Source organism: Trichosurus vulpecula, chromosome 4 (genome assembly GCF_011100635.1).
Source record: "Trichosurus vulpecula isolate mTriVul1 chromosome 4, mTriVul1.pri, whole genome shotgun sequence".
NCBI classification, from domain to species: domain Eukaryota; kingdom Metazoa; phylum Chordata; class Mammalia; order Diprotodontia; family Phalangeridae; genus Trichosurus; species Trichosurus vulpecula.
This window is the reverse complement of record NC_050576.1, coordinates 272,171,735-272,196,766: the sequence shown is the minus strand read 5'-3', so window position 1 is coordinate 272,196,766 and position 25,032 is coordinate 272,171,735. Positions and strand designations below refer to the sequence as shown.

The window sequence follows — 25,032 nt, the reverse complement described above, 5'->3', positions numbered from 1 at the left end:
TTGTTTGTTGTTCAGTCATTTCAGTTGGGTCTGACTCTTCATGACCCCATTCTATTGGGGTTTTCTTGGCAATGATACTGCAGTGTTTTCTCTTTCCTTCTCCAGATCATTTTACAGATGAGGAAACTGAGGCAAACAGGGTTAAGTGACTTGCCCCGGGTCACACAGCTAGCAAGTATCTGAGGCTGGATTTGAATGCAGGAAGATGAGTCTTCCTGACTCCAGACCTGGCGCTCTATGCACTGTGCCACCTACCTGACCCTTTGAATAACATAAAGTTTAAAAAAAGACAAGTCAAGTTGTTAAACATTTTTACTTCCAGAAAGAAAAAGAAAACCGAAATTTTATCAGAGCTTCATCTAGTTACCAAGATCTCCTTACTAAATCTTTTTTAAAAAATCTGTTTATCTGCAGGATAACGTTTTGAGTTGCGTTTCTTAGCTTCTTTAAAATACTTAACTCGGTCTGATTTTAAATTGTCACTAATATTTTTTAGACCCTGAGTCAATTGGTCTAATGACTAGTGCTTGGTCTTAATGAGGCCACAGTTACAGATTCAGTTTCCAAAATGATGTTTTAAGTATGAAACCAAGAAGATGTCTGTATATGGTCACAGATTTGCACCTAAAACTCTGGCCAGTCGTTTTGCAACTAGCAGGAATTGGTTACAGGGCGGAATTTTCTCGTGTGAATGACTGAGATCCCTGAGTTCAACCTATAGGAAGCAGTGAAAAGAACCTTGGTCTTTGACATTTAGTAGCTGTGTGATCCTGAAAAAGTCATTTAACATTGCTGAGCCTGTTTTCCTATCTACTGCACATAGTTGTTGTGAGCAACCTTTGAACCATAAAGTTCAAAATGTGGATCATGAACCTCTAACTGCTGCTGCTGTAAAAATAGCTCGATGACGTGCTTTACTGGTGGCAAATGAGAAGCACCCTATCCTTACATGAAAGGCAGGACATACATACTTTTATAGCCATAAAAATAAGTGCATAACTGCCTCTTTCCAGTCTACCACACTGACTCCTCAGAGGCTTGTCGTGAAATAGTCGACATGTATTTTTTAAGCACTGACAATGTGCCAGACACTGTGTTCAATACTAAGGATACAATAAAAGGCAAAAACAGACCCTGCCTTCAAGATGGCATCCATAAAGTCCTTTGCAAACTTAAAAGGGCAATATAAATGTCAACACTTACTATTATTAATAAAAATCATTGTTGCCTTCTGATAAAAATGGAGCAAATTATACAAATTTAACAAAGCATTTTTTCAGAAAATTATAAATAATTAAATGCGTAGCATTTAATTATATCTGCTCTTTCATAAAAGGCAGCAAGATGCAGTGGGAAAAGCCACAAACATGAGCACCAAGAAACCAGGATTCTAGTCCTGACTCTTCCCCTAAAGCTTAGATAAATTCTTTAACTTCTCTGGGTTGAAAATTCTCTATCCATTTGTAAAATCAGGGAGCTAGATAAGATGGTTCCTAAGAGCCTTTTATGCTCTACACATCATATTACATAGTAATATAGCTGCCTCAAACAATAATGTGTCTTAAAAAAATAAAAAAGAGCAACTTCCTTCCATCTCAAGTAGTATGACAAAAGAAAACCCCTTAATACTTTCTAGCCCAAAAAGGGAAGGTCCACAAGTTATGGTTGGGGTCTCTAAATATCAATCTTTCTTACTTTCAGAACAAATATGCAGTGGTCTTAAGCTCTAGGAGGATTATGGGGAGGGTGTGAGGGATTTCTAATGACTGGATCTCCACCGTGGAGGTGCAGCAAAGCCTTAACAAGCATTCCTCATGCCTGGGCAACCGTCTGGAAACATGACTGAAGCAAAGAAGAAAAGCACCCTTAAATCTACTTTTTAAGACAAGTTCAATTGGAGTTTGAAGCAGAAAACATACCCCAGGACATGGCAAATCATCATAAGAGGAGCTCACCCTGGATTAGAGAGAAGTAGAACTGGGAGAAAGTACACACCATCTCATAATTTACTAATTTACGCCAATTATTCTTACCAATTAATGGTAAACTTAGTTTAGCATTAGAGTTGCTGCTAAGGTTCCAGCACTGTTACAAATTTTGCTGCCCTAAGGCAAGAGATCACCCTAAACTAGTTATAGCTCTGATGCAGAGCCTGACATTCACCCCACCTGGTCCTGGTATAAAACCTAAATACACTATCAACACCTGTGATTTACCCTTGTGAATAGAGGAAAACACCTAGATTCTTGGATTTAGGATGTATGGCTTCGCATATTCATCGTGTACGTCTTAACATCCCAGTGTGAGTTCAACCCCTCCTCCCTAGTGTGGCCCCTCTGTCTCTTTGCTGCTTAATGAAATGGCTTACGCATTAAAGCTAAATGTGTGGAGACCTATCTCTGGCAGAAATGATGAAGAAACTCTGAAATATCAGCTACGGAGGCTAGCTAAGGTAAAAGAAAGGCTGGGCACTAGCCTCTCTAGTAGAAATAGTTCTAAATTTAGAAATCAGAAGACCTGGGGTGAGATCCTGGCGCTGCTAATTATTACCAGTGCAACCTTGGGCAAGTCAACTTCATGTTCTGGCCTCAGTTTCTTCATCCAAAAAATGAGGGAACATAGTATGATCCTGTCTAGTTCGAAATCCTATGAACTGCTGTGCCTAGTAAGGGTGCTATAGACCAAGAAATGGGAAATCCAGGGCTCTGATCTCCACGTGGCTACTGAAGAGTTGTGTGACCTTAGACAAGTCATTTTTCTGTTTCATTTTTTAAAAAATAAAGGAGTGGAACTAGATGACCTCTATGTCCCTTTCAATTCTAAGTTTCTTTGAATTTAAGTAAAAAGATCTGAAATGTGAGGAACTGTGTGGCTGAGTAGGATTTAGAGTCAGAAGACCCGGGTCAAATTTAATAATATTTTATTTTTCCCAATTATGTATAAAGACAATTTTTACAAGCTGTATGACCTTGTGCAAGTTATAGGACCATAGAATTAGAGTGGGAATGTACCCTCTCAGCTCTGGAAATGTCTGCCCTTATCCCTGTTGTCCTGGTTCCTGAGTGCCCCATATAGCCCACTATATATATGTAAATAGCCCCAGCCAGGCCTTATCTTACTGCCCAGTGATCCTGTCAGATTCTCTGCGATCCTCTGTTGTGCTCCCTCCCCCAGCCCACCCTCCCTTTCCAGTTCTGGTACAATAATTGAATCAATATTCTATAGTGCAAAGGGCACAACCTATTGCTCTATGACTCTGATCACCATGTCTCTTTCTAAATCAAAAGACCCAGATCTGGCCACCACTTCCCTACATGTTAAGTTATCTCCCCTTAACATATAAGCTTCTTGAAGGCAGGGGCTGTCCACTTTTGTATCTGTATCACCAGCACTTAGCATAGCGTTTGGCATCTAGCATGCACGTAATAAATGCTTTTCATTCACTCATTCATTCATATCTAGTCCAGCTCCCTCATTTTACAGATGAGGAACCCAAGGTCAGAGTTAAGACTGGTTATTGGCAGAGCTGGTCCTCTGACCAACACCACACCATGTTCTTCAGTGTCTTGGAGTTTCTACTGGCTCCTTATTGACTGTCTATGATATTTGTGTGGTTTAGGGAGACCCAGGAACAGCGATGCCTGGAAAACCAGGAATCACTGGTTCTCAAGGAGAAAAAGGAAACTCCGGAGGAGATGGAGAAAATGGGCTCCCTGGACTTCCAGGACCTCCAGGATCCCCAGGAAATGAAGGACCTAATGGGCCACCAGGTACTTGGCTTGGTTATTTGCAGCTATACCAGGGCTGAGCTAAAATAAAGGAAAATCATATCTCTTAGGTCCTGGGGAGGGGAGATGGAGGAATGGGAAGAAAGGGGCATGTGGGAAGAAAGGCCACTTCTGGAAAATTTTTCTATTCCTCCATAGAGAAAACAGAGGCAGAAGTGGCACACACACACATTTTGGTCTGGATTTGTAATTTCATCAGATTAGAGAATTCCTGGAGTACAAACTCCTAATGATTTAGACTGTTAAACATTCTGTAATTTACAGTCTTACAGAAATGCTTGGGGAACTGAGAGAACGACTTTCCCACAGTCACAAGTTAGTGTGTTGTCAGAGTTAGGACTTGTACACACCCAGGCCTTCTTCTTCTGGACTCCATGGCCAGCCCTGGATCCATAATGCTGGCCTAAAGAATGATTTATTATGCATGCATTATGTAAGCTTTTTATTTGCTATTTTTATTTCATCGCCTCAAAGATGTGATAGGATGAGTAGAGTAGCTGCTGAATCCATCCACGCTGAAAACAACCTTTTTGCGACTTAGGAGTCTAGCTTTGTCTTCATGGCCTGACGTAGTCAAAGAATACGTTGCCAAGTGGTTCACCCTTGGGTGATTAGTGTCACCAAAGCCAACCATGCTGATCCTCAGAGGGCAGGCTTAATCAACACTCAACACCCTACAAGTTGGTAGGAGATGCCAGGGCTTGAACTCCATTGACAAAGTTTTCCTTGGTCACCTCCATGACATAATGGGACATCATAGTAAGACTATAATTTGTGACATTCCTCTTTAAAACAACTTATTCTTTCTTGGATACCTTATGACAGTGACAGTTGAGTGTTTCTTAGATCTTTCAATTCATTTCAGAAGAGCAGAAGGCAGGGAGAGATAGAAAATGGACCTGTGATTTCACTGATACTGGAAACTCTCTCTACTGATGCAGGTGGGCACCTCCTCTGAAAGTTATAGTCTTAGAGAGCTGTCTATGTCACCCAGAGATTAAGGGACTAGCCCAGAGTCACAAGAGTGGTATATGTCGGAGGCTGGACTTGAGCCCAGGTCTTCCTGCCTCTAAGCCCATCTTTCTCTCCACTATGCCCCCCTGTATCTCCTTTCTAACTAAAGAATTTGGGAAGTCTCAGTTCTTTCAGACAATCCCTACATTTAAAGGACTAAATCAGAAATATATGCAATTTTCTTTCCGGTATTTTCTGAAAAGTTACATCCCTAAAAAGTTTTTCCTTGCATGGCAGGGACAAAACAAATCAAACTTTATAGTAATAACAAATAATCATGAGTGAATTATACCTCTTGTCTAGGTTATCACATGCAGTTAGACGGACAAATGTAGAGTTCATCCAGTGTGCATATATTCATATTAGTTAATAAAATGTCTATATATATGTATATCTTTAGATATATAGGTATACATGCATATATGTGTGGCTACATATATATACACATATATAACAGATATATTGGATACACTGCAAATGAGCAGTTTTTATATATACATATGTGTCTGTACGTACTACAGACACACATATTTTTTCTTGGATATACACTGCATGTAAATAGACAATAAGTAGAACCCAGAACTAAAATAGAAGTGTGTCCTGGATTACCTCTGGAACAGTACAGTTTAATAACCTCAAGCTTCTCCCTGCAACAAAAGGCAGACTACCTTTTACCTTTTACATTCCTATTCCACTGGTGGTCTTATATAGCTGTGGATTATGGAACACTTCAGTCTTCAGTGAATTAAAAATTGTCACTCTGAGAGCAACGGAGAGGCGCATTGACAAATGTCAACAGGATGCAACATTTTGAAGAGAACGTCTAAAAAGATCTGGAACAAAAAAAGTCATCCAATAAACGTCTGATCTAGAAAGACAAGCTGATCACACTGGAAAGGGGAGGGATAACCCAAAGACATCCTAGTGGCTCTGTGGGCATCCTCACCATGTCGAAAGAAAGAGAGAAAGGTCCCTACAATGTTAAGTAGACCCTTTGTGGACAAAAGAATATGAAGAATATGGACAAGAGTTACAGAGAATAGGCAGTCACTGTATCCCTGGAGTATCTATGTTGATGAAATCATGAATCCTTTGAGTATCAGGAAGAGTACGCACACCAATGAGACCCAGATCTACTCAAAGTAGCATAACAATTCCTGGCAGCCCATATAATTGTGATTGTGACTGTCCATTTCTCTTTTCCAGGAGAGCCTGGCTTTCCTGGACCTCCAGGATATGATGGGCTTCCCGGAATCTGCATACCGGGTGCAAAGGGAACCCAGGGACTTCCAGGTTTAAATGGACTAAAAGGACCACAAGGTAGATCTACTGCTGCATCAAACACTAAAATGGACAGATGATGTGGGTGAAAATATGAAAGTTGTCTTACGGTAGCTAAAAATAAATAGATATAGAGAGATAGATAGATAGATAGGTAGATAGATAGATAGATAGACAGACAGACAGACATCACAAATAGGCAGAAATCAAAGTCACCCCCACATAGTGGATACCTTGAATTTTCCTTTCCTGAGTTTGTCATCTGTGTTTCTGCTTTCACTTGGACAAGTTACTGAAGCTATTTGGGACTCAGTTTCCTTTTAGCTGTATATCTTGATCCACTAAATACAGATTCCTTCACAAATAATAACAGCATCACCACAATGGTAGAAATCTTGGTAAAAGTGGCTTCCTGTTTGTATAAGCAGCATTAATATGTAGACTAGACTGTACAGCTAAGAAGTTACAATTCTTCAATAATCATAAAATTAAACGAGCTGAAAAGACCTTAGAGTTCATATAATCTATCCCTCTCCCATTTCCTCAGATAAGGAAACTGAGGCCTAACTAGTTTTAAGTAACTTGCTGACTGCCACCTTCCTAGTCAGAGGCGAGGCAAAGACCAGAACTCTGGTGTCTGGATACCCAGTCTACTGCTCTTTCCATCAGAAGAAAAAACTAAGGGACTAATCTGCTTCCCCCACTAGAATGCCAACTTTATGAGTGCAGGGACTATTTCATTTTAATCTATGTATCCCCAGTACCTAGCACAATGTCTGGCATATAGTTGGTGCTTAATAAATGATTGCTGATTGATCTAGTTCCCTATTTTACTTGACCATTTCCATTGCCTATTCTATTTACTCTATCCTTTTACTATTTATCAGATTTTGGGGGATGGGAAAGAAGGAAGGTTTTTGCTGCTGTTGAGAAGCAGCATTGTGTCATAATAGCATTACTGAATTCAGATTAAGGAGGCCTGAATTTTAATGACAGCTGTGTGGCCATGGGGGAATCCATGCACCCTTCTGGATCTCAGTTTCTTCATGTGCAATGTCAACCATGCTACTTATGTTAATTATCTCTTAAGGTTGTTGAGGAAAGCTACATAAGAACCTTAAAGACCTATAGAAATATGAATTGAAGTTACTGATGGTTTTTGGTTTCGTTTTTTGAAGGAGACAGAGGCTTGGACGGTCCTAAAGGGGACCCAGGGATACCAGGCTTAGACAGGTCAGGATCTCCAGGAGAACCTGGGCCACCAGGACTGCCAGGTTATCAAGGGGATAAAGGACTAGTCGGTCCAGCAGGACATCCAGGAGCTCCAGGACACCCAGGTCCACCAGGTATTGAACATACGTTTTCAAGTTAGAAGTTTTCTTTGAGTTTATGAGGCATCTATTCTGAACTATTTGTAAGAAGAGTTAATGTCAATAATACGTGATAATTTACTCTTGGCTTGTATTTATTGAGTCTTCCTTTGGTTTCCTAAGGCTATAAGCATTTTGCTATTCTCCTCTCCAGAAAATGAAGGAACAGCAACTCTGCTCTAAACTGGATCAACATTCTTTAGCCATTCCAAAAATATATTTGGTACCAAGGTTGGAAAATAAGAAGTGTATTGGCCATCTATTTAACAAACAAGTTTCTTTTCCTACTAATAGAAACTTCTCTTTTGATTCTTTTTTGTGCCTCTTTTACCTAGCTCTTAATTCTCGTTTTCATAATTTTCTTGTGTTATTCTAATTTCTTTTCTCAATTCTTCCTGTACCACTCTTGTCTCTTTAAGTCTTCTAGTAATTCTTATTGGACCTGTGTTCATTAGCATCTTTCTTGAGGTTCTGTTTATAGCTGTTTTCACATTGTTGTCTTCTTCTGAGTTTGTGTCTTGGTCATCCCTGGCACATAGTAGCTTTTTATGGTCAAGTTCTTTTTTGTTGTTTGCTAATTTTTCAGCATATTTCTTGACTTTTAACTTTATGTTAAGTTGGGTTCTGCTCCCCTATAGGTGGTAAGACACTGTTCCATGCTTCAGTACTTTTCTCACTGCTGTTTTCAAAGCTAGTTCTGGGGGTTTGAGTCTTCAGTGCTTCTAAGGTGGGGTGATCTGGGGAGAGATATGGTTACTGCTCTTCTGCTCTGTGCTCAGGAAGAGCCCCTACTGTACTTTGTAGCCACAAGTGCTAGTGTTCCACTTGGTCCTCGAACTGTGTCGAGGTCCCCTGAAACCATAAGCATTAGTGCTCCTCCCTGCCTTGGAACTGCCACCAAGCCACCTGTTACCCTGTGACTGACCGCAAGTGCTCCCCTCCACCCCAGAACTGGTTACAAGCAATACAGGGGCCAATTAGTGCCTGTTGCACCCAAAGCCAGCAAAGGGTCTCCTGTAATCTTTTTGACCAGTTGTCCAACCCCCTTACTGTCTCTGGGCTGAGAGCTCCCAAAGCTGATGCCACCACTGTCACAGCCACCCCCAAAGCCCACAGCTGGTGCTGCTCATACCCCAATGTCATAGACTCTCCTGCCAATCTCCTAAGTTGTCTTAGGCTGGAAAAAAATGTCTCACTCTGACCTTTGGTTGGCTCTGACACTCCAAAATTTGATTTGAGGCAATATTTTAAAGTTGTTTGGAGGGGAATGTTGGGAGAGTTTGGCTAGGTTGCTGCCTCTAATTCACCATCTTGACTCCACTCCAATCAGTCTCCATCCTTTGACTCTTAGCATCTATTTCTATTTTATACTGAATATTCAGACACCTTAGCTGATTGTTCCACTGTTGGGCAGTGGAAGATACCTGACCCAAATCAGTGATTTTCTTTGCATTGCAAAACCAAAACACTTCTATGTTGCTTCAATTCCATAGGCCAAAAGGGAGAAGTTGGTATGATGGGTTATCCTGGAACACTCGGGCCTCCTGGGATTCCTGGGAACCCAGGCACCCCAGGACACAAGGGTAAGTTGTATTGGTGAAGGCATACATGATGTAGTGGGAAGAACATTGAAGCTGAAGTCAGAAAACCTGGGTTTGATCCCTGGTTATGTTTCTTGCCAACTCTCAGTTTCTCCATCTGTCAAATGACAAGGATAATACCTGTATTATAGAACCTAGCTCAAAGAGCTACCTTGTCAAATCTAAAGCGCTATATAAATGTCAGCTGTCACTACATATATTATGACCTATTTTCAGCATTTAGAAAGAATATGCTACATTTGGACCTTTAGGGGAGACTAAGTCACATGTTCACTTCAGTGGGAAAAAGAGTTCTGAAAAGAATGCATTTTATTGTATTTTTTCTTCTATTTCTCATTTCGGTGTCTCCCCCAGCCCAATCCACTGCCATACCATTTATCCTGTATCCTAAACATTGTCACTGATGCTCTTGAGAACTTTTTAGCATAGTATACCAACTCACCTTTATATACACCTTAGACAACAGGGAGTTTTTTATAATGCTGATATATGTAGGAGAGTTATCTTATAAGAGCATTCAAGACAGCTTTTGGTCTCTGGAGTCAAATTGTTTCTTGAAGCAAAAAATGAACAAAGCAAGACGTTACGTTCTTCTCATCTCGGAGTCAGCTGTGTGATGGTGTTCATATGTACATATATAATTCTTGTAAAGATTTTATAACAATAGTTGTGCAGGTATACGGGCCAGTAGTTGCAGATAACTTTTCAGTTGCCTTTTGTTTTGGGCAAAATGTCATCCATAATCTTTTCCAAGATTTTATAACAAGGCCACAATCAAGGAACAATGATATTGCTGTTTTTTTAGGTAGCTTCGGAATTCCAGGAAGAAAGGGGAAGAAAGGACTTCCTGGAGCAAAGGGGGAAAGAGGAAACAAAGGAACCCAAGGACCATCGATGATATCAGCTGATGTAGGGGAGAAAGGTGAACCAGGCCCAGGTGGTAAGGAGAGTTCTTGTATCTAAAACACCTTTTATGGCTAAATGTGTGTTTCTGAGCACATTTTGTATTTCTGCGCATTTATAGTGTCACTGAGGTTAAAATTAAATTTCGTAAAGTAGGTTCTCCAAAACTCCAGTTCTTTTGGTGAGAAAATGCTACACATTGAGAAAGTAAGTAGGCTGTAACTAAAATCTTATCTTAATGTTCCTGACCATTCTGGAGAGCACCAGGACTGGGTTCTATTCCATGCATACCCCCAGATTTTGTCTGCAACAGATAGTATCTACATATCATAATTTTTAAAAGTTATCTACAATTGCTATGTACACTTAGCAAGTAACTAATGCGTCTAGTAGCTTCGAATTCACATATATTCAATTTGGCATTTTAATGTTTTTGATTCATTTAGTCTTAGAATACAAGAAAGGTGAAAACAATGATTGAGGCAAGATGAGAAAATGGCCTAGACTTTGTTTTTTTTTTTTTTGCCAGACTTTATGTGTACCCAGACAACCAGAAAGCCAAAAAGAAAACATTAACATTCTGTATAAACTAAACTTAAGAGCAAGATGAATTCTTTGTTCACTATCCCCAATCAGCCTTCTCACCCTGCAAGATCCCTCCACTGTTATGGCCCCTTCCTTTCACTGGTCTGCTCCTCTCAGACCCTGCAATTTAGGGAAAGGCCAAAGTCATTGCTTTTGGACTTTCCTTCTCCATCTCTTCCCCACCACCCAGGTTTCTGCCTTTCTTTTAACTGTTTTCTTCTCTGTTTTCACTACAAGGAATGTACACTTTCTGAGGGCAGGGACTGTCTTTTTTTTGGCAGGGCAATTGGGGTTAAGTGACTTGGGCAAGGTCACACAGATAGTAAATGTGTCAAGTATCTGAAACCGGATTTGAACTCAGGTCCTCCTGACTCCAAGGCCGGTGCTCTACTCTCTGTGCACCTAGCTGCCCCGTCTTTTTTTTTTCTTTTTGCTTATATTTGTATTCCCAGCAGTTTGCATAGCGTCTCACACATAGTAATCACTTAATAAAGGTTTGTTGACTTGTTCACTTGATTAGAGCAGGAATAAAAGCTCATTGATATTTATGGTCTCTAAGAAGTAGAGATCTAACAAAATTTCTATTAGTTTTTGGAAGAACTGTCATGCTCTTGTTAAAACACAGGAATAAATTTAGAAAAAGCTGGCATAAAGAAGCACTTTCATTATAAAAGAAAGTTAGAGAACAGAGATCTTTTTTAGGAACCTCTCATATTTTCATTTTAACCCAGAAAATTCATTATTTTCAGATTTATGAAATCCTGGGTTGTATTTCACTTTTAGCCAGAAAAATAACTTCTTAGGAAATAATACTACTATGTTGTCATATTTTTTAAACTGTTAATAAACTTTTTAAAGTAATGTTGTAAAATGCAATTACTGACACAAACTTAATTACAACAACTAGATCTAATGTGTTTTAAACAGATTTATTCAGGTAACAACTTTGACTGACTCTGCTTTGGCAGACAAACTCACTACTGCTATAGATTATTTGTGTAATTTGGTTAGCATCTCATAAGCCTTTTATAAGGAAATTCTAATACCCTATCCATTACTATATAAGCTATGTTTTGACCCTAACACGCATATGGACTTATACATACAAGGAAATAATCAGGCATCTTGTTGAATTCAATCCTTTTGCGGAACATGAGGTAAAATATATGTATATCTCTAAGAAAAATATTTTATCTAGACAGCATAATATAGTGGAAAAAATTACTAAAACTGGAGTCAAGAGAACTGTGTTTGACTTTCACCTGGTACTTTCTACCTGCATAACAATGGACATGCTACTTAACCTGAGTATCAGTTTCCTTATCTATAAAGTGGAAATAATAATTTTAGTATTTACATCATAGTACAGCTGTGAGGATCAAATGAGATGGTGTGGCTGTAATGGGGATAATCAGGAGTCCATCCTTTCCCCTCATTTGGTGGACTGGGGTTTGACCTGGTCCTTTCCAGTGGGTGATCATCTTAAGTAAGGACATGTTCAACCAGAGGCTTGATTTCCCTAGGATCTCTTTCTACACAGCCCCCATCAGTAACTGGGGGAGTGTACTAAAGAACATTGAGTCCTGGGCAAGGAAAGATGCCAGCTCAGTAGACTTTAAAGGGAAAGAGAACTCTCACACTCTCGTCTTCTGTGCATGTGGCCTAAGACTCCATTGGTATTCCAGCCCACCTCTAGCAGTTGAGTTGCTCAGTGACCAATTTTCTTTAGATAGTCTATAACTTTGGGGTTGAAAGGGTCAGTAGGGAGAATGAAGGAGGGGAGAAAGATGAGAATTTCCCTCTCCACACAGGTAGTTCAAGGAAGAGCTGTTCTATTACATTTGTAAAATGCTTTGTAAAAAACACTAGAGAAATTGAATACAGGCTCTGGGGCCTACTGTCCCAATCCCACCTGGACTGGCAGTTTGGGTCCCCAGAGTGTGTCTAACTGTATCTTCCCTCAGAAATTGAGGGGGTAATCCTGAGAGGTTGGGGAATTTTTCTAGCACTAAAATTCATGTGTGCCTATTGAAACACTTACCCCACTGATCATCAATATATCAATTAGGCAGCCAGCATTAATTTGCTCTTAGAAATGAATTGATAAAAACACCCTCCAAATCTATCCCACATGTACATACAGAGTCCAGAGGAAAGTGGGCTCAAGCTTAGTGAGCACATGGTACAGAGAAATGACAGAGTTTGTGCTTGCTGGATGTCCTTTTCTCATCCTCATAGTCATGAGGGTCCCCATGAGGGTCCCCTTAGGCATGGTGTAGCTCTCTGCTGGGCTCCTAGTAGAGGCCTGGATCTGCCTTTCTCGCTGTTTCTAGTTTGCCCTCAACTCCCAATACAGACATATCAGTAGTTATTCAGGAGACACTTCTGGGAGGCCCAAGATAAGTCTAATATCTTCTGACCTTTCAAAATTTACAAGGTTATCCTCTGGTAAAGGGTTAGGGGAGGAAAAAGAAGTTTTTCTCCTTCCCTCCCCATCCCCCTAGCAATTCTTTTTTGGGGGTGTGATTGGAACTGTTCCTACCAATAAACTGCCCTACCACTTGAATGTTCAGGCTTCCAAACTGGCTTGCTATTTTACACACAAACTCACGGAGTATGGACGGCATCATTTCATTTCATCAGATGGCTTTCTTACCCTCCAAAATGATTAAGGATTTTTTGCATTTAGTTTAATGTATTTGATTGATAGATTTTATAAAGGTGTCCTCTCATGATTAAGGTAGTTTCTTTAAGTGAGGTGGGGTGATTGAGTTAATCAAACCCCACTTTTATATAAACATCAGTTATTCTGACTATTAGCAAATCTGCTCTGCAGTTTTCTATATATGATGACTATCTGGCACAGGCTGAGAACCATAATGCTTTGCACATTGCTTTGTCTAGCTCTACTGCTAAGGGTACTTCTCTATCCTTACTGCTGTTGTTTGTCCTTCATTCTCAAAGAGGCCCATGATATCAGGGAGGTGATGCCATGACTTGCAAGTAAATTGGATTTAAGTGAGGCAGGGCTGGGCAAAGTCACCAGCCTCACTCTCTCCTCTGGAACCAACTGGGTCCAGTGGCCAGATACAGATCAGGACCACTGGAGATGGCCTCAGATACAGTGGGGACCTTGGCCTTTTTAAGTTAAGGTCTTTCCCAGGTCTCAGTTTGACTGAGGCGACACCCATATGAGAGGTAACAAGGGATCATGGAAAAAGTTCTGGGCTACAATCAAGTTTTAGTCCCAATTCTGCCATTAAATTAGTTGGTCTTTTAAAATACGCCTATTTTCTCATCTATAAAGGTTTGTAAATGAGATAATCTCTTAAGATTCCTTGCCAGTTCTAAACAAAGAATTCAAAATCTCTTTCATTCCTCCTTCCAAATATTTCCTTAAACAGAATCTACCACAATTGTGAGGGTTACCATTCATTTAGGCATAATTCAGCCAGAATTTTAATATCTAAGTATATTAGTCATTTCTCTGAAATGTCTTTAAACTTGAACCCTGAAGAAATGAGAACGTAATATGCCAGTTTAATAGATTTTAAAAGTCTAGGGTTTCTATGTACTATAGATACCTTGGTCTTATAACATAAAAATGACCACATATGCATATATATATATATGAATAAATGTTTCTGTTTGGTATGTTTTATAGTATTATTTATTTTTAAATGTAATTTTTGGGGGAGGTTTCGTTTGTTTTCTAATCATGCAGCATTTATCCAGCAAATACTATGTGCTAGGCATGGGGATATGAAGAAATATAAGACCCTGGCCTGACCCTGAGGACTTACAAACTAGATGGTAATACTGGATGAGCCCATGTTCACATTGGTTCTGATGACCTTTGTGATGAAGAACAGAGAAGCAGGAGGAATGAAGCACATATATAACTAGGAAAAGAAGGCAGAAATGAGAAGTGAGGCAGAGGGTCATGGGACGGGAAATCAGAACAACTGAGGGAGGGGGCAGAACCAAGTGAAAAAAGGAGAAGGAAAATAGAAACTGGCAGCCAGTTTCTTGTTAGAAAAAAAAAAATACTGTATCTGCTGCCCCTCCTGTTCTGAGGTTTATAGGGTAGGACTCATGAACATTTATGGGTTTCAATTTTAAGGCTTCCAATCTCTGGAGTACTGTGGCACATGAAGATGGAGAGTCCACTATATGAGGCTGATTCAATTACATTGGTTAAAAACTGAAATTCGGAGAAGGCATGAATGTAAAGAAAAGAAAGGTTGGGTGACTCAGTCATAGACACACTAGTAATCAGCAAAGCTGTTACATTAATTTGAAACAATGGCTATGAACCTGAAGAAAGCCCTCTTGCATTTTCTAATACCTGGTGTTTTTACTCTAGGACTTTTGGGAGAACTTGGCCAGAAAGGAGAGAAGGGTACTCCAGGTCTACCAGGATTACAAGGCCATGATGGAATGCCTGGAAGGCCAGGACTACCAGGTATATTAGAGTCACAGAAACACTGTATTTTAGAGTTAAAAGTAACTTTAGAGACAAAAACCCCCGACATGGGCCTCACAGGGCTTAAACCTGGCACCAAAGTCTATTTGACCATTCTGGGATAAACAAGTTCTCTTGCAACAAGGCTTCTTAACCTGGTGTGTGTTTGTGAAGTTTTTTGACAAAATATTTTGATGACTGTATTTCCGTTCCTTTGCAGTCCTATGTATTTTATCTTATGCATTTAAAAAAATTATTCTGAGAAGGGGTCCACAGGTATTACAACACTGCCAAAAAGGACCACACCACACCACACACACACACACACACACACACACACATACACACTTGTTAGGGATCCTTACCTTACAGACTTCGATTTCTGCAATGGCTGTTTTGATGAGATCTGATCCCAAAGATGCTATTGTTGAAAGTGAAAGGAAGAGATTCAGTACTTCGGCCAGTCAGATTCTAAACTAAACTCACAGGGAGAGATTTTGAGATGCTCTGTTTTTAGCCTAAAATATTTATACCAAATTTTGAGTTTTGATAGAAAATACTGTAGTTTTAAACTTTCAGAAAGACCTGCACTACTTACTCAAAATTTCTACTTTTAAAATGACTGAAATGTGTTACAAATTTAATATTTATCATATGATTGTTCAACCCCCTCCTCCCCATCCTGCCAAAATACCAAGTGGTATTTGGGGTTTTATCCGATTTATCTTTTCTTAAAAAAAAAAAAAAACATTTAAGCAGACAATAAATTTTATAAAAAGTTAAGGTTGCTTCCTACTTCCTGTAGAAATAAATAGTAACCTGTATTCTACTTGCTGTGATACTGCCATATGACAAAACTCTAGGTCCTAGGTCCTTGGATGTGGCCTTTGGACTGAGTCCAAGTTTTACAGAACAAATATTTTTATGAAGGGCATTTGTTCTGTGAAGTTTGGATTCAGTCAAAGGGTTGCACTTGAGGACCTAGAGGGCCACATGTGGCCTCGAGGCCACAGGTTCCCCACCCCTGCTCTAGGATTATATTTTATCTTGAAAACATAAAAAGAAGTGGCAGATCATGGTGACAAATGTACAGATGGCAGAGAGTCTTCAATTCCTCTGGTCCCAGAGCTATTCCTTTTTGGACACTGAGAAAGATGTGGCAGGTAAGGGACAGGGATCTGGGTCACAGACATTTCCTATCTATCCTGGTTGGCATGGCTACCCTAAGCTAGATGTTAATGTGAATTTTATAGAGAATGAATATTTACTCTCAATTAAGGACTCAGAGGAGATCCTGGCACCATGGGTCACCCTGGAAAACCAGGACCAGCTGGAGGACCTGGAAGCATGGGGCACATGGGAATGCCAGGTGAGTCATAAATCCACAAGATGAGCCCCCTAGTTCCCTCAATGTCATGGTGGGTCAGAAACACTGAATCTCATTTCATCTGAAAGTCATCTTGAAACTAAACTTCAGTGAAAAACACAACAATACGAGTATACTTCAAAACAAAAATAATTAAGGGATGGATAATTAAATATTTATTAATTCTAGACGGTATTTGTTGTATTACTACAATGCTTTCATGACTAATATATTAGCCCCAGAATTTAGGAGCATTAAAACCTTTGGGGATGAATAGCTATTCCCAGGACTGGAACCAAGTCAGTAAACAGCCCATTGTCCATAGATACCATCTGAAATTTGTTTCTTTGTTTAAGGCCCAAAGGGAAAAAAAGGAACTGCAGGCCACCCAGGTGTAACTGGCCGACCAGGCCTCCCTGGAATTCAGGGCATGAAGGGACAGAAAGGAGAACCAGGCTATGCAAAGGATGTCCAGCCAGGACCTCCAGGACCAATGGTATGGACACTCAGGCTATGGGTATGATGATGGTTTACATGTTTTTAATGCTGGCTGAATAATGTCACTTTTCAACCTGGGCAGTTGAAGCTGAAATGAGTAGCACATTTTTTCCAGTGTTTCCAGTGTCTTATTCGGATGAAAAAGAACAAATGCTTGCTTAGCCAAGGGAGACATTATGGTTTCTTAATTTGGTAGTTAATGAGGTTTTTAATGAGGTTTTGGTTCTAGCTCCACAAATAAGGGTGTCTGCAGTAGCTGTCATGCCACTGTGATTCCTTATGACATTCATTTTGTAGTTTCAGCACTTGCGGGTGCTGAACTGTCCCTTCAGCTTGGGTGGGTGCAAGTTGGTGATTCTCTTCTACAAAGTTAGCGTGGAATTACATGCCTAATTGCCTATTACTTAAAAAAAAAGTTTATTAAAATAGCTAAATTTAGGCAACTCCAAAACAACCATCAGATTGGATACAAACAAAACTCCCAAGGTATGACCATGAATCTGTCTTAGCTAAATTGGGACTTTTAGTGATTTGCTCCTCTTTATAACTCGTCTTTCAAATTAGATCTCAAAAATTTCCTCCCTGATGCCAGTATTCTTCCTAGGCTTCCTAGGCTCTGGAAAACATATTCCATCACGAACACACCGCCAGTGCCCTTACCCCTCCCAGGGGTCTTTCTACTACTCTACACTTCATGTCATTTCATTCCTAGAGCATTAAAATCTAAGTCTCCACCCTTCACCAGTCAGAGTCCTGATGTTTTCGCACGTAGTATTTTAGGAGAAGGGTGGGTCAGGGCGGAGCATCTTTTCCATATCTTCTCAGGCACGGAGGCTGTTTTACTTACTTTGTAAAATAATGACATTAATAGCCTTCTTCAGTTTCTCAGTTACCAGAACTATTTATTGTTAAAGATACAGTTTTAAAACCCGAGATTCCTTCAACATTTCAAAAGATCTGTGATCAATGACGTAGGTACTCTTTCCGTGAAATCAATTGATAATAAGCATCTATTAAGCACCTACTATGTGTTGGTCATTGTGTTAGATGCTGGTGATAAAGAAACAAAAATAGAAGAGTCAATGTCCTTGAGCAGCTTGTATTCTATCAGGGGAGAGAATATATAAAAAACAGATATTTAGGGGAGGCATTAGCTGGGTGATGAGAAAAAGCATCATGAAAAAGGTGGTGCACGAATTGAGTTAGGAAGGCAACTAGGGAGTCTATGAGGTAGAGATGAGAGAGTGCATTCCAGGGGCAGAAAGCCTGGGCCAATGCATGGGGACAGGAGATGGAACGCCCTGTGGAAGGGTGAGAGAAAAAGGCGAGGGAAAGCGTGAAGGGGAGCCATGTATGATAATCCTAGAAAGACAGGCTGGAACCAAGTGGTTATGGGCTTTAATGCCACACAGAGGAGCTGGCATTTGATCTGAGAAATAACAAGAAGCCACCACGCGCAGGTCACAACCCTCCCAACTGCATGAGTAAGGAAGTTTCCATACCGATAAAATTACAGTTAGGACTAAAAAAACACAGTATCATCATGACATGGCAATTCAGCAGCATAGACAAAACAATAAGTTCCACTTAACTGAATTATATCCTTACTTTTGTCCTCATCTAGATAGGAAATAGAACCTTAATGCAATGTAAACCTGGAAAACAAAACCATATTTCTGAGATTTAGAAAGCATTCACTGATTTATATTGATTTATGGGCTGAAAATGAGGAAATTATAAGATTGACACAATACGATAAGCTTTTTTTTCTGGAGTTAAAGTACCTCAGAAACGTTAAAAATAATCAATATACTTGTTTAGCTGCATCTTGCACAGCTACTATTTGAAATATCTAGAACTAATCTATAAAAGAAGTACTTGTATCCACTTATTAATTTAAAGAAACATTTATTTTTAGTATAGTTTAAATAGTATTTAAATTTAATTCTAACTGTTTGCACTACTAAAATAAAAATTTAACAATTCGACTTTTAGGGAGAACCAGGACCCCCAGGTCCCTTAGGCAAGAAAGGAGCAAGAGGCCCGCCAGGCCTGCCAGGCCCAGTTGGACCTGCTGGAACTGAAGGAAACCAGGGAAGTTCTGGAAACCGTGGTCCTCTAGGTAAGAGCCTTGGTTTAACAATAACTAAAATTTAGTAGCATTTCACACAGTTCTATATGCATGTCTTTTGATGATGTTCAGAAAGCTTCGTACTCAATAAAGGGTGAGCCAATTATATTCTTCCCTCTAAAATCAGGACCTTTCTCTTAAGCACCTTTCAAGTTGTATTCTTTTCATTCATTTTTGTCTTTCCCACAGTGCCTGACACAAAGTAGGCACTTAATAAATGATTGTTTAATCGAAACGAGTTGAATTTGAATCAAATCATAAAGCTTTATGATACTGAAGAAGTAAAGAAACATCTAGGAAAAGTGCTATCATATCAATTGGCCGCTGAAGTGTGCAGGACTTCTGAAGCGGCATCTGGGATTACAGCAACATCGATGCGACCGCACATGGAGCAGGGGTGACTTGGGTGCTGGGTGACAGGTGGAAAGTGCCCGTGACACAAACTTCCATTCACTCAATCCCTGAGCTATTCCCTGAAATCATGCCCTTGCTTGGTACTTAGGGGGCCTCTTCCACGCTGATTCCCTCTCAAGTTTTGGACCCCCTTGTTTTCTAACCCCTACCTAACTCTCTGGATCCATCTAATAGCACAGTGAATTACTTACTTTGCACTGATATTCTGAGCACCCATTTGGATTGAGGCTTGGAATAAGTCCTCTTGTCCACAGCACGGTCTCTACCTCCAGGTTTGCTGGTTGCCTTTACTCCTAAGCAGTTTAGGTGATATAAGGGATGGAGCAGTGGGCTTGGGGTTAAGAAGACCTGAGTGTGAATTCTGCTTAGACGTTCACTAGCTATGTAACCCTGGCCTAGTCCCTTCACCTCTGTTTGCTTCGTTTTCCTCATGCGTATGCTGGTGATAATAATAGCATCTACCTCAGAAGGTTATTGTGAGGGTCAAATGAGGCAACAGCTTTTATGCATTTTGCAAACCTAAAAGTATTGTTGTGTTATCACCAACACCATAAGCCACCCCCTGCTACTCTGTCAAGGGTAAAGCCTATTGCTGCAGAATGATAGATTTGAAAACTAGAAGGGGCAGCTGGGTGGCACAGTGGATGGCATGTCAGCCCTGGGGACTAGAGGATCTGAGTTCAGGTCCGGCCTCAGACACTTACTGGCTGTGTGACCCTGGGCAAGTCACTTAATCTTTATTGCCTCCAAAAAAATAATAAGAAAAAAAGAAAACCAAACAAACAAAATCTAGAAGAAACTTGGAAGCCATCAAGTCCAACCCTTTCATTTTATGGATGAGGATGAGGTGCAGAAAAGTTGGGTGTTTTGCCAAAGTCACACAGCTAATAAGTACCCGAGGTAGGATTTGAACCCAGGACTTCTTGGGTCCAAGTCCAGCACTCTCTCCACAAATTCATAACGTCTCTTGACCACCTGCCTAATCTAATTAAAGAGCTTCAAGTCCCAATTGCTGCATTACAGCAACAACTGGACTATACCAGTCTGTTAATAAGCATTTATTAAGTAGGTGCTAAGTGCCAGGCACTGTGTTAAGTGCTGACAATACAAAGAAAGACAAAAGACAGTCCTTGCTTTCCAGGAGCTCACAGTCTGATGGGGGAGACAGCATGTGAATAACTATGTACAAATAAGCATTTACAGGATACACTGGAGATAATCAACAGAGAGAAGTTACTGGGATGAAGGCAGACTGGAAAAGGCTTCTTGTAGATGATATTTTCTTGGGGACTTGAAGGAAGCTAGGGAAGCCAGGAGGAGGAAGTAAGGAAGGAGAGAATTATAGGCATGGGGGACAATCAGCAAATATGCTATGATCCAGGGGGCCTGCCAGCTGGGCAATTTACCCCACACTGCCCAAGTTTCAGCAGTCTTGCCCTGACCTAGGGTGCAATTTTGTAAAGAAGGAAAAGAAGCTGCAAGAAAAGACAACATAAGCGTTTGGATAGTAGGCCAGACTGAATCTCTGAGGTTGCTGAGCCAGGAATAAGTCAAGAAGAACAGAGACAGAGACCTAGTCCCCCTTTTATTATCCTCCAAGGAGGAGCCAAGTTGGGTAACACCATTTCTTCACTTCCTCTTTGTGTATTATCTTTTCCTGGATGCTTCAACAGACACTAAGAATTTTGATTCTTCATTTAATTTTTATGTTCATCAGTTAACAAGCATTTATTAAAACATTGTCTTTGTGCTTTGGGTCACTGTGTGAGGGACTGCACTTGGAAAGGTCCATAGAAGATGGCATTTGAGCTGAGTATTGAAGTAAGCCAGGTGGAGTTAAGAGCATTCTAGGCATGGGAACAGCGGATGCAAATACATGTAGACAGGAAATGCTGGGTCATGTATGAGGAACAAAAGTCAACATGCCTAGACCATAAAAGTTAAGTTAATATGCCTGGACCACAGAGTATATAGAGGGGAGTAATACATTAGAAGACTGGAAGGACTGGAAGAGGTTGGACTATGAAGAGCAAGAAAGGACAGAGAACTTTCTATTTGATCCTGCATGTAATAAAGAACCACTAAAGTTTGGATTAGAGATGAGCTTCAGGAAAAACATTTATCTATTTAATTGGTAATTTATTTTGTTTTTTAATTATTTTTAAATTTAATTTATTTTTAAAAATTGGCCACCAACCTAAGCTGTTTGTATTTGTTATTGAATTATGCAGAGAGGGAGAGAGCATAGGAGTAGATGACTATCTTTAAAGGTCCCCCCCCCTCCCCTTAGGTAGTTTCAAAAAAACCTGGGAAGACATGTGAACTGATGCAAAGTGAAGTGAGCAGAACCAGGAGAACATGGTACACAGGAACAGCAACATCGTACAATGATCAACTATGAATGCCTTAGCGACTCTGAGCAATACAATGATCTAAAACAATTCCAAAAGACTCATGATGAAAAATGCTATCTACCTCTAGGGAGAGAACTGATGAAATCTGAGTGTGCAGATTGAAGCATATTTTTTCATTTTATTTATTTTTCTTGCTTTTCTTTTTGCAACATAGCTAACATGGAAATATGTTTTGCATAATTTCACTTGTACAATTGATACCACAATGCTTACCTTCTCAGTGAGTTGGGGAGAGACAGGAGGGAGGAAGAGAATTAGAAACTCAAAATTTGAAAAAACAATGTTAAAAATAAATAATAAATGTATTTTTTAAAATATAAAAAAAAAGACCTTCCCCCCAAGTGACGTGAGATACTGACCACTGTTGTATCCTTGGGAAGCCTTTGGATATAAGGAATCAGGCCTGGCTGTCTTCCTGAAGCCTAGATACCTAGAACTTCTCAGAAACTGGCAGAGTGAGCAACAGGCTCACAATCTGGCAGCTAAGATAACTCTTCTTACTAAGCACCCAACCTATGTTCTACCACATCAAATGGGTCTACTCAAGGGCAAACTACATCTATAGAATCCTTGTCAATCAGGCAAGGAGGACTGTGGTTTGTCCTTTGTTCTTGAAGAGGACCGTGACGTCAGGGAGATGATGCCATGACTTGCAATTGACTTTGATTTGAGTGAGGGAGGGCTGTGCAAGGTCACCAGCCTCACTTTCTCCTCCAGAGCCATCTGGGTCTAGTGGCCAGATATAGATCAGGACAACTGGAGATGGCCCAGGATTCAGTGGGAGATCTTGGCCTTTTTAAGCTAAGGTTTCTTCAGGTTCTCACTTTGAGTGAGGTAATGCCCATTCAGTGAATAGGCCTCTTTAAGAAGAGAGTCAAGGCGGGGTGAAGCCAAGATGGCAGCTGAAAAGCAGAGACTAGCATGAGCTCCCCGCCCAGTCCCTCCAAAAACCTATAAAAAAATGGCTCTGAACCAATTCTAGAACTGCAGAACCCACAAAAGAGCAGAGGGAAGCAGGGCTCCAGCCCAGGACAGCCTGGATGGTCTCTAGGTGAGGTCTATCCCGCATGGAGCTGGGAGCAGAGCAGAGCGGAGCGGAGCAGAGCCCAGCGTGAGCGGCACGGACCAACCAGACCAGGAGCCGGGCGGAGCGTGCCCTAGTGCCCTGAATCAGTGAGCTGCAGCAGTTACCAGACTTCTCAACCCACAAACACCAAAGACAACAGAGAAGGTTAGTGGGAAAAGCTGCAGGAGTGGAAGGAGTTCATGGTTTGGCTACCGCCCCAGGGGCAACAGAGGTGGGGCAGCTACAGAAGTACAGCTGCAGTTGCTTCCGGCCCCAGGCCCACCTGGTGGGAGGAATTAAGTGGCGGATCAGAGCAGGAGTGCACAGCCTGCTGAAGATCTAAGCCCAGTGCAGGTTGGAGGGTCTTGGGGAAGGAGAAGTGCTGGTGTGGCAGAGCTGGCGCATCCCCCCCAAACGTGGAACACAGAACTCTTTAGTCTACAAGCAGTCATACCCCACTGAAAAACTCAAGGATCAAGTTAGTTGGTTGGGAATATGGCCTGGCAGCGAAAACGCACCCAGATTCAGTTTCAGACTCTGGAATCCTTCTTTGGTGACAAAGAAGACCAAAACATACAGACAGAAGAAGTCAACAAAGTCATAGAGCCTACAACAAAAGCCTCCAAGAAAAACATCAACTGGTCTCAGGCCATGGAAGAGCTCAAAAAGGATTTGGAAAAGCAAGTTAGAGAAGTAGAGGAAAAATTGGGAAGAGAAATGAGAAGGATGTGAGAAAACCATGAAAAACAAGTCAATGACTTGCTAAAGGAGACCCAAAAAAATGCTGAAAAATACACTGAAGAAAACAACACCTTAAAAAACAGACTAACTCAAATGGCAAAAGAGCTCCAAAAAACAAATGAGGAGAAGAATGCCTTGAAAGGCAGAATTAGCCAAATGGAAAAGGGGCTCCAAAAGACCACTGAAGAAAATACTACCTTAAAAATTAGATTGGAGCAAGTGGAAGCTAGACTTTATGAGAAATCAAGATATTATAAAACAGAACCAAAGGAATGAAAAAATGGAAGACAATGTGAAATATCTCATTGGAAAAACCACTGACCTGGAAAATAGATCCAGGAGAGATAATTTAAAAATTATTGGACTACCTGAAAGCCATGATCAAAAAAAGAGCCTAGATATCATCTTTCAAGAAATTATCAAGGAGAACTGCCCTGATATTCTAGAGCCACAGGGCAAAATAGAAATGGAAAAAATCCACCGATCGCCTCCTCAAATAGATCCCAAAAAGAAATCTCCTAGGAATGCTGACGCCAAATTCCAGAGCTCCCAGATCAAGGAGAAAATATTGCAAGCAGCCAGGAAGAAACAATCTGAGTATTGTGGAAACACAATCAGAATAACACAAGATGTAGCAGCTTCTACATTAAGAGATCGAAGGGCTTGGAATACGATATTCCGGAGGTCAATGGAGCGAGGATTAAAACCAAGAATCACCTACCCAGCAAAACTGAGTATCATGCTCCAAGACAAAATATGGACTTTCAATAAAATAGAGGACTTTCAAGCTTTCTCAGTGAAAAGACCAGAGCTGAATAGAAAATTTGACTTTCAAATACAAGAATCAAGAGAAGCATGAAAAGGTAATCAAGAAAAAGAAATTGCAAGGGCCTTACTAAAGTTGAACTGTTTTGTTTACATTCCTACACGGAAAGATGATGTGTATGATTCATGAGACCTCAGTATTAGGATAGCTGAAGGGAATATTCATATATATATATATATATATATATATATATATATATATATATATATATATATATGTTTATGTATATATATGTATATGTGAGTGTGTATGTATATATATATGTATGTGTGTATATATATATGTATATTTATATATATATAGAGAGAGAGAGAGGGCACAGCGTGAGGTGAAGATGAAGGGAAGATATCTAAAAGAAATAAAATCAAATTAAGGGATGAGAGAGGAATATATTGAGAGAGGGAGATAGGGAGAGATAGAATGGGATAAATTATCTCACATAAAAGTGGCAAGAAAAAGCAGTTCTGTAGGAAGGGAAGAGAAGTCATGTGAGGGGGAATGAGTGAATCTTGCTCTCATCAGATTTGACCTGAGGAGGGAATACCATACATACTCAATTGGGTAACTTA

At 40.3% G+C, this 25,032-nt stretch overlaps 1 protein-coding gene across 1 annotated transcript in view; it reads left to right on the top strand.

Moving 5' to 3' along the window:
* COL4A3 (collagen type IV alpha 3 chain) overlaps positions 1–25,032 on the top strand; it is a 121,964-nt gene that overhangs the window by 63,563 nt on the left and 33,369 nt on the right. Inside the window, exons 24-32 of the mRNA XM_036755705.1 lie at positions 3,620–3,770; positions 4,654–4,729; positions 6,009–6,122; positions 7,262–7,429; positions 8,947–9,036; positions 14,909–15,007; positions 16,287–16,376; positions 16,730–16,869; positions 18,867–18,993. Of these exons, the coding sequence (XP_036611600.1) occupies positions 3,620–3,770; positions 4,654–4,729; positions 6,009–6,122; positions 7,262–7,429; positions 8,947–9,036; positions 14,909–15,007; positions 16,287–16,376; positions 16,730–16,869; positions 18,867–18,993 (1,055 nt within the window). The remainder of the gene's footprint in view (positions 1–3,619; positions 3,771–4,653; positions 4,730–6,008; positions 6,123–7,261; positions 7,430–8,946; positions 9,037–14,908; positions 15,008–16,286; positions 16,377–16,729; positions 16,870–18,866; positions 18,994–25,032) is intronic.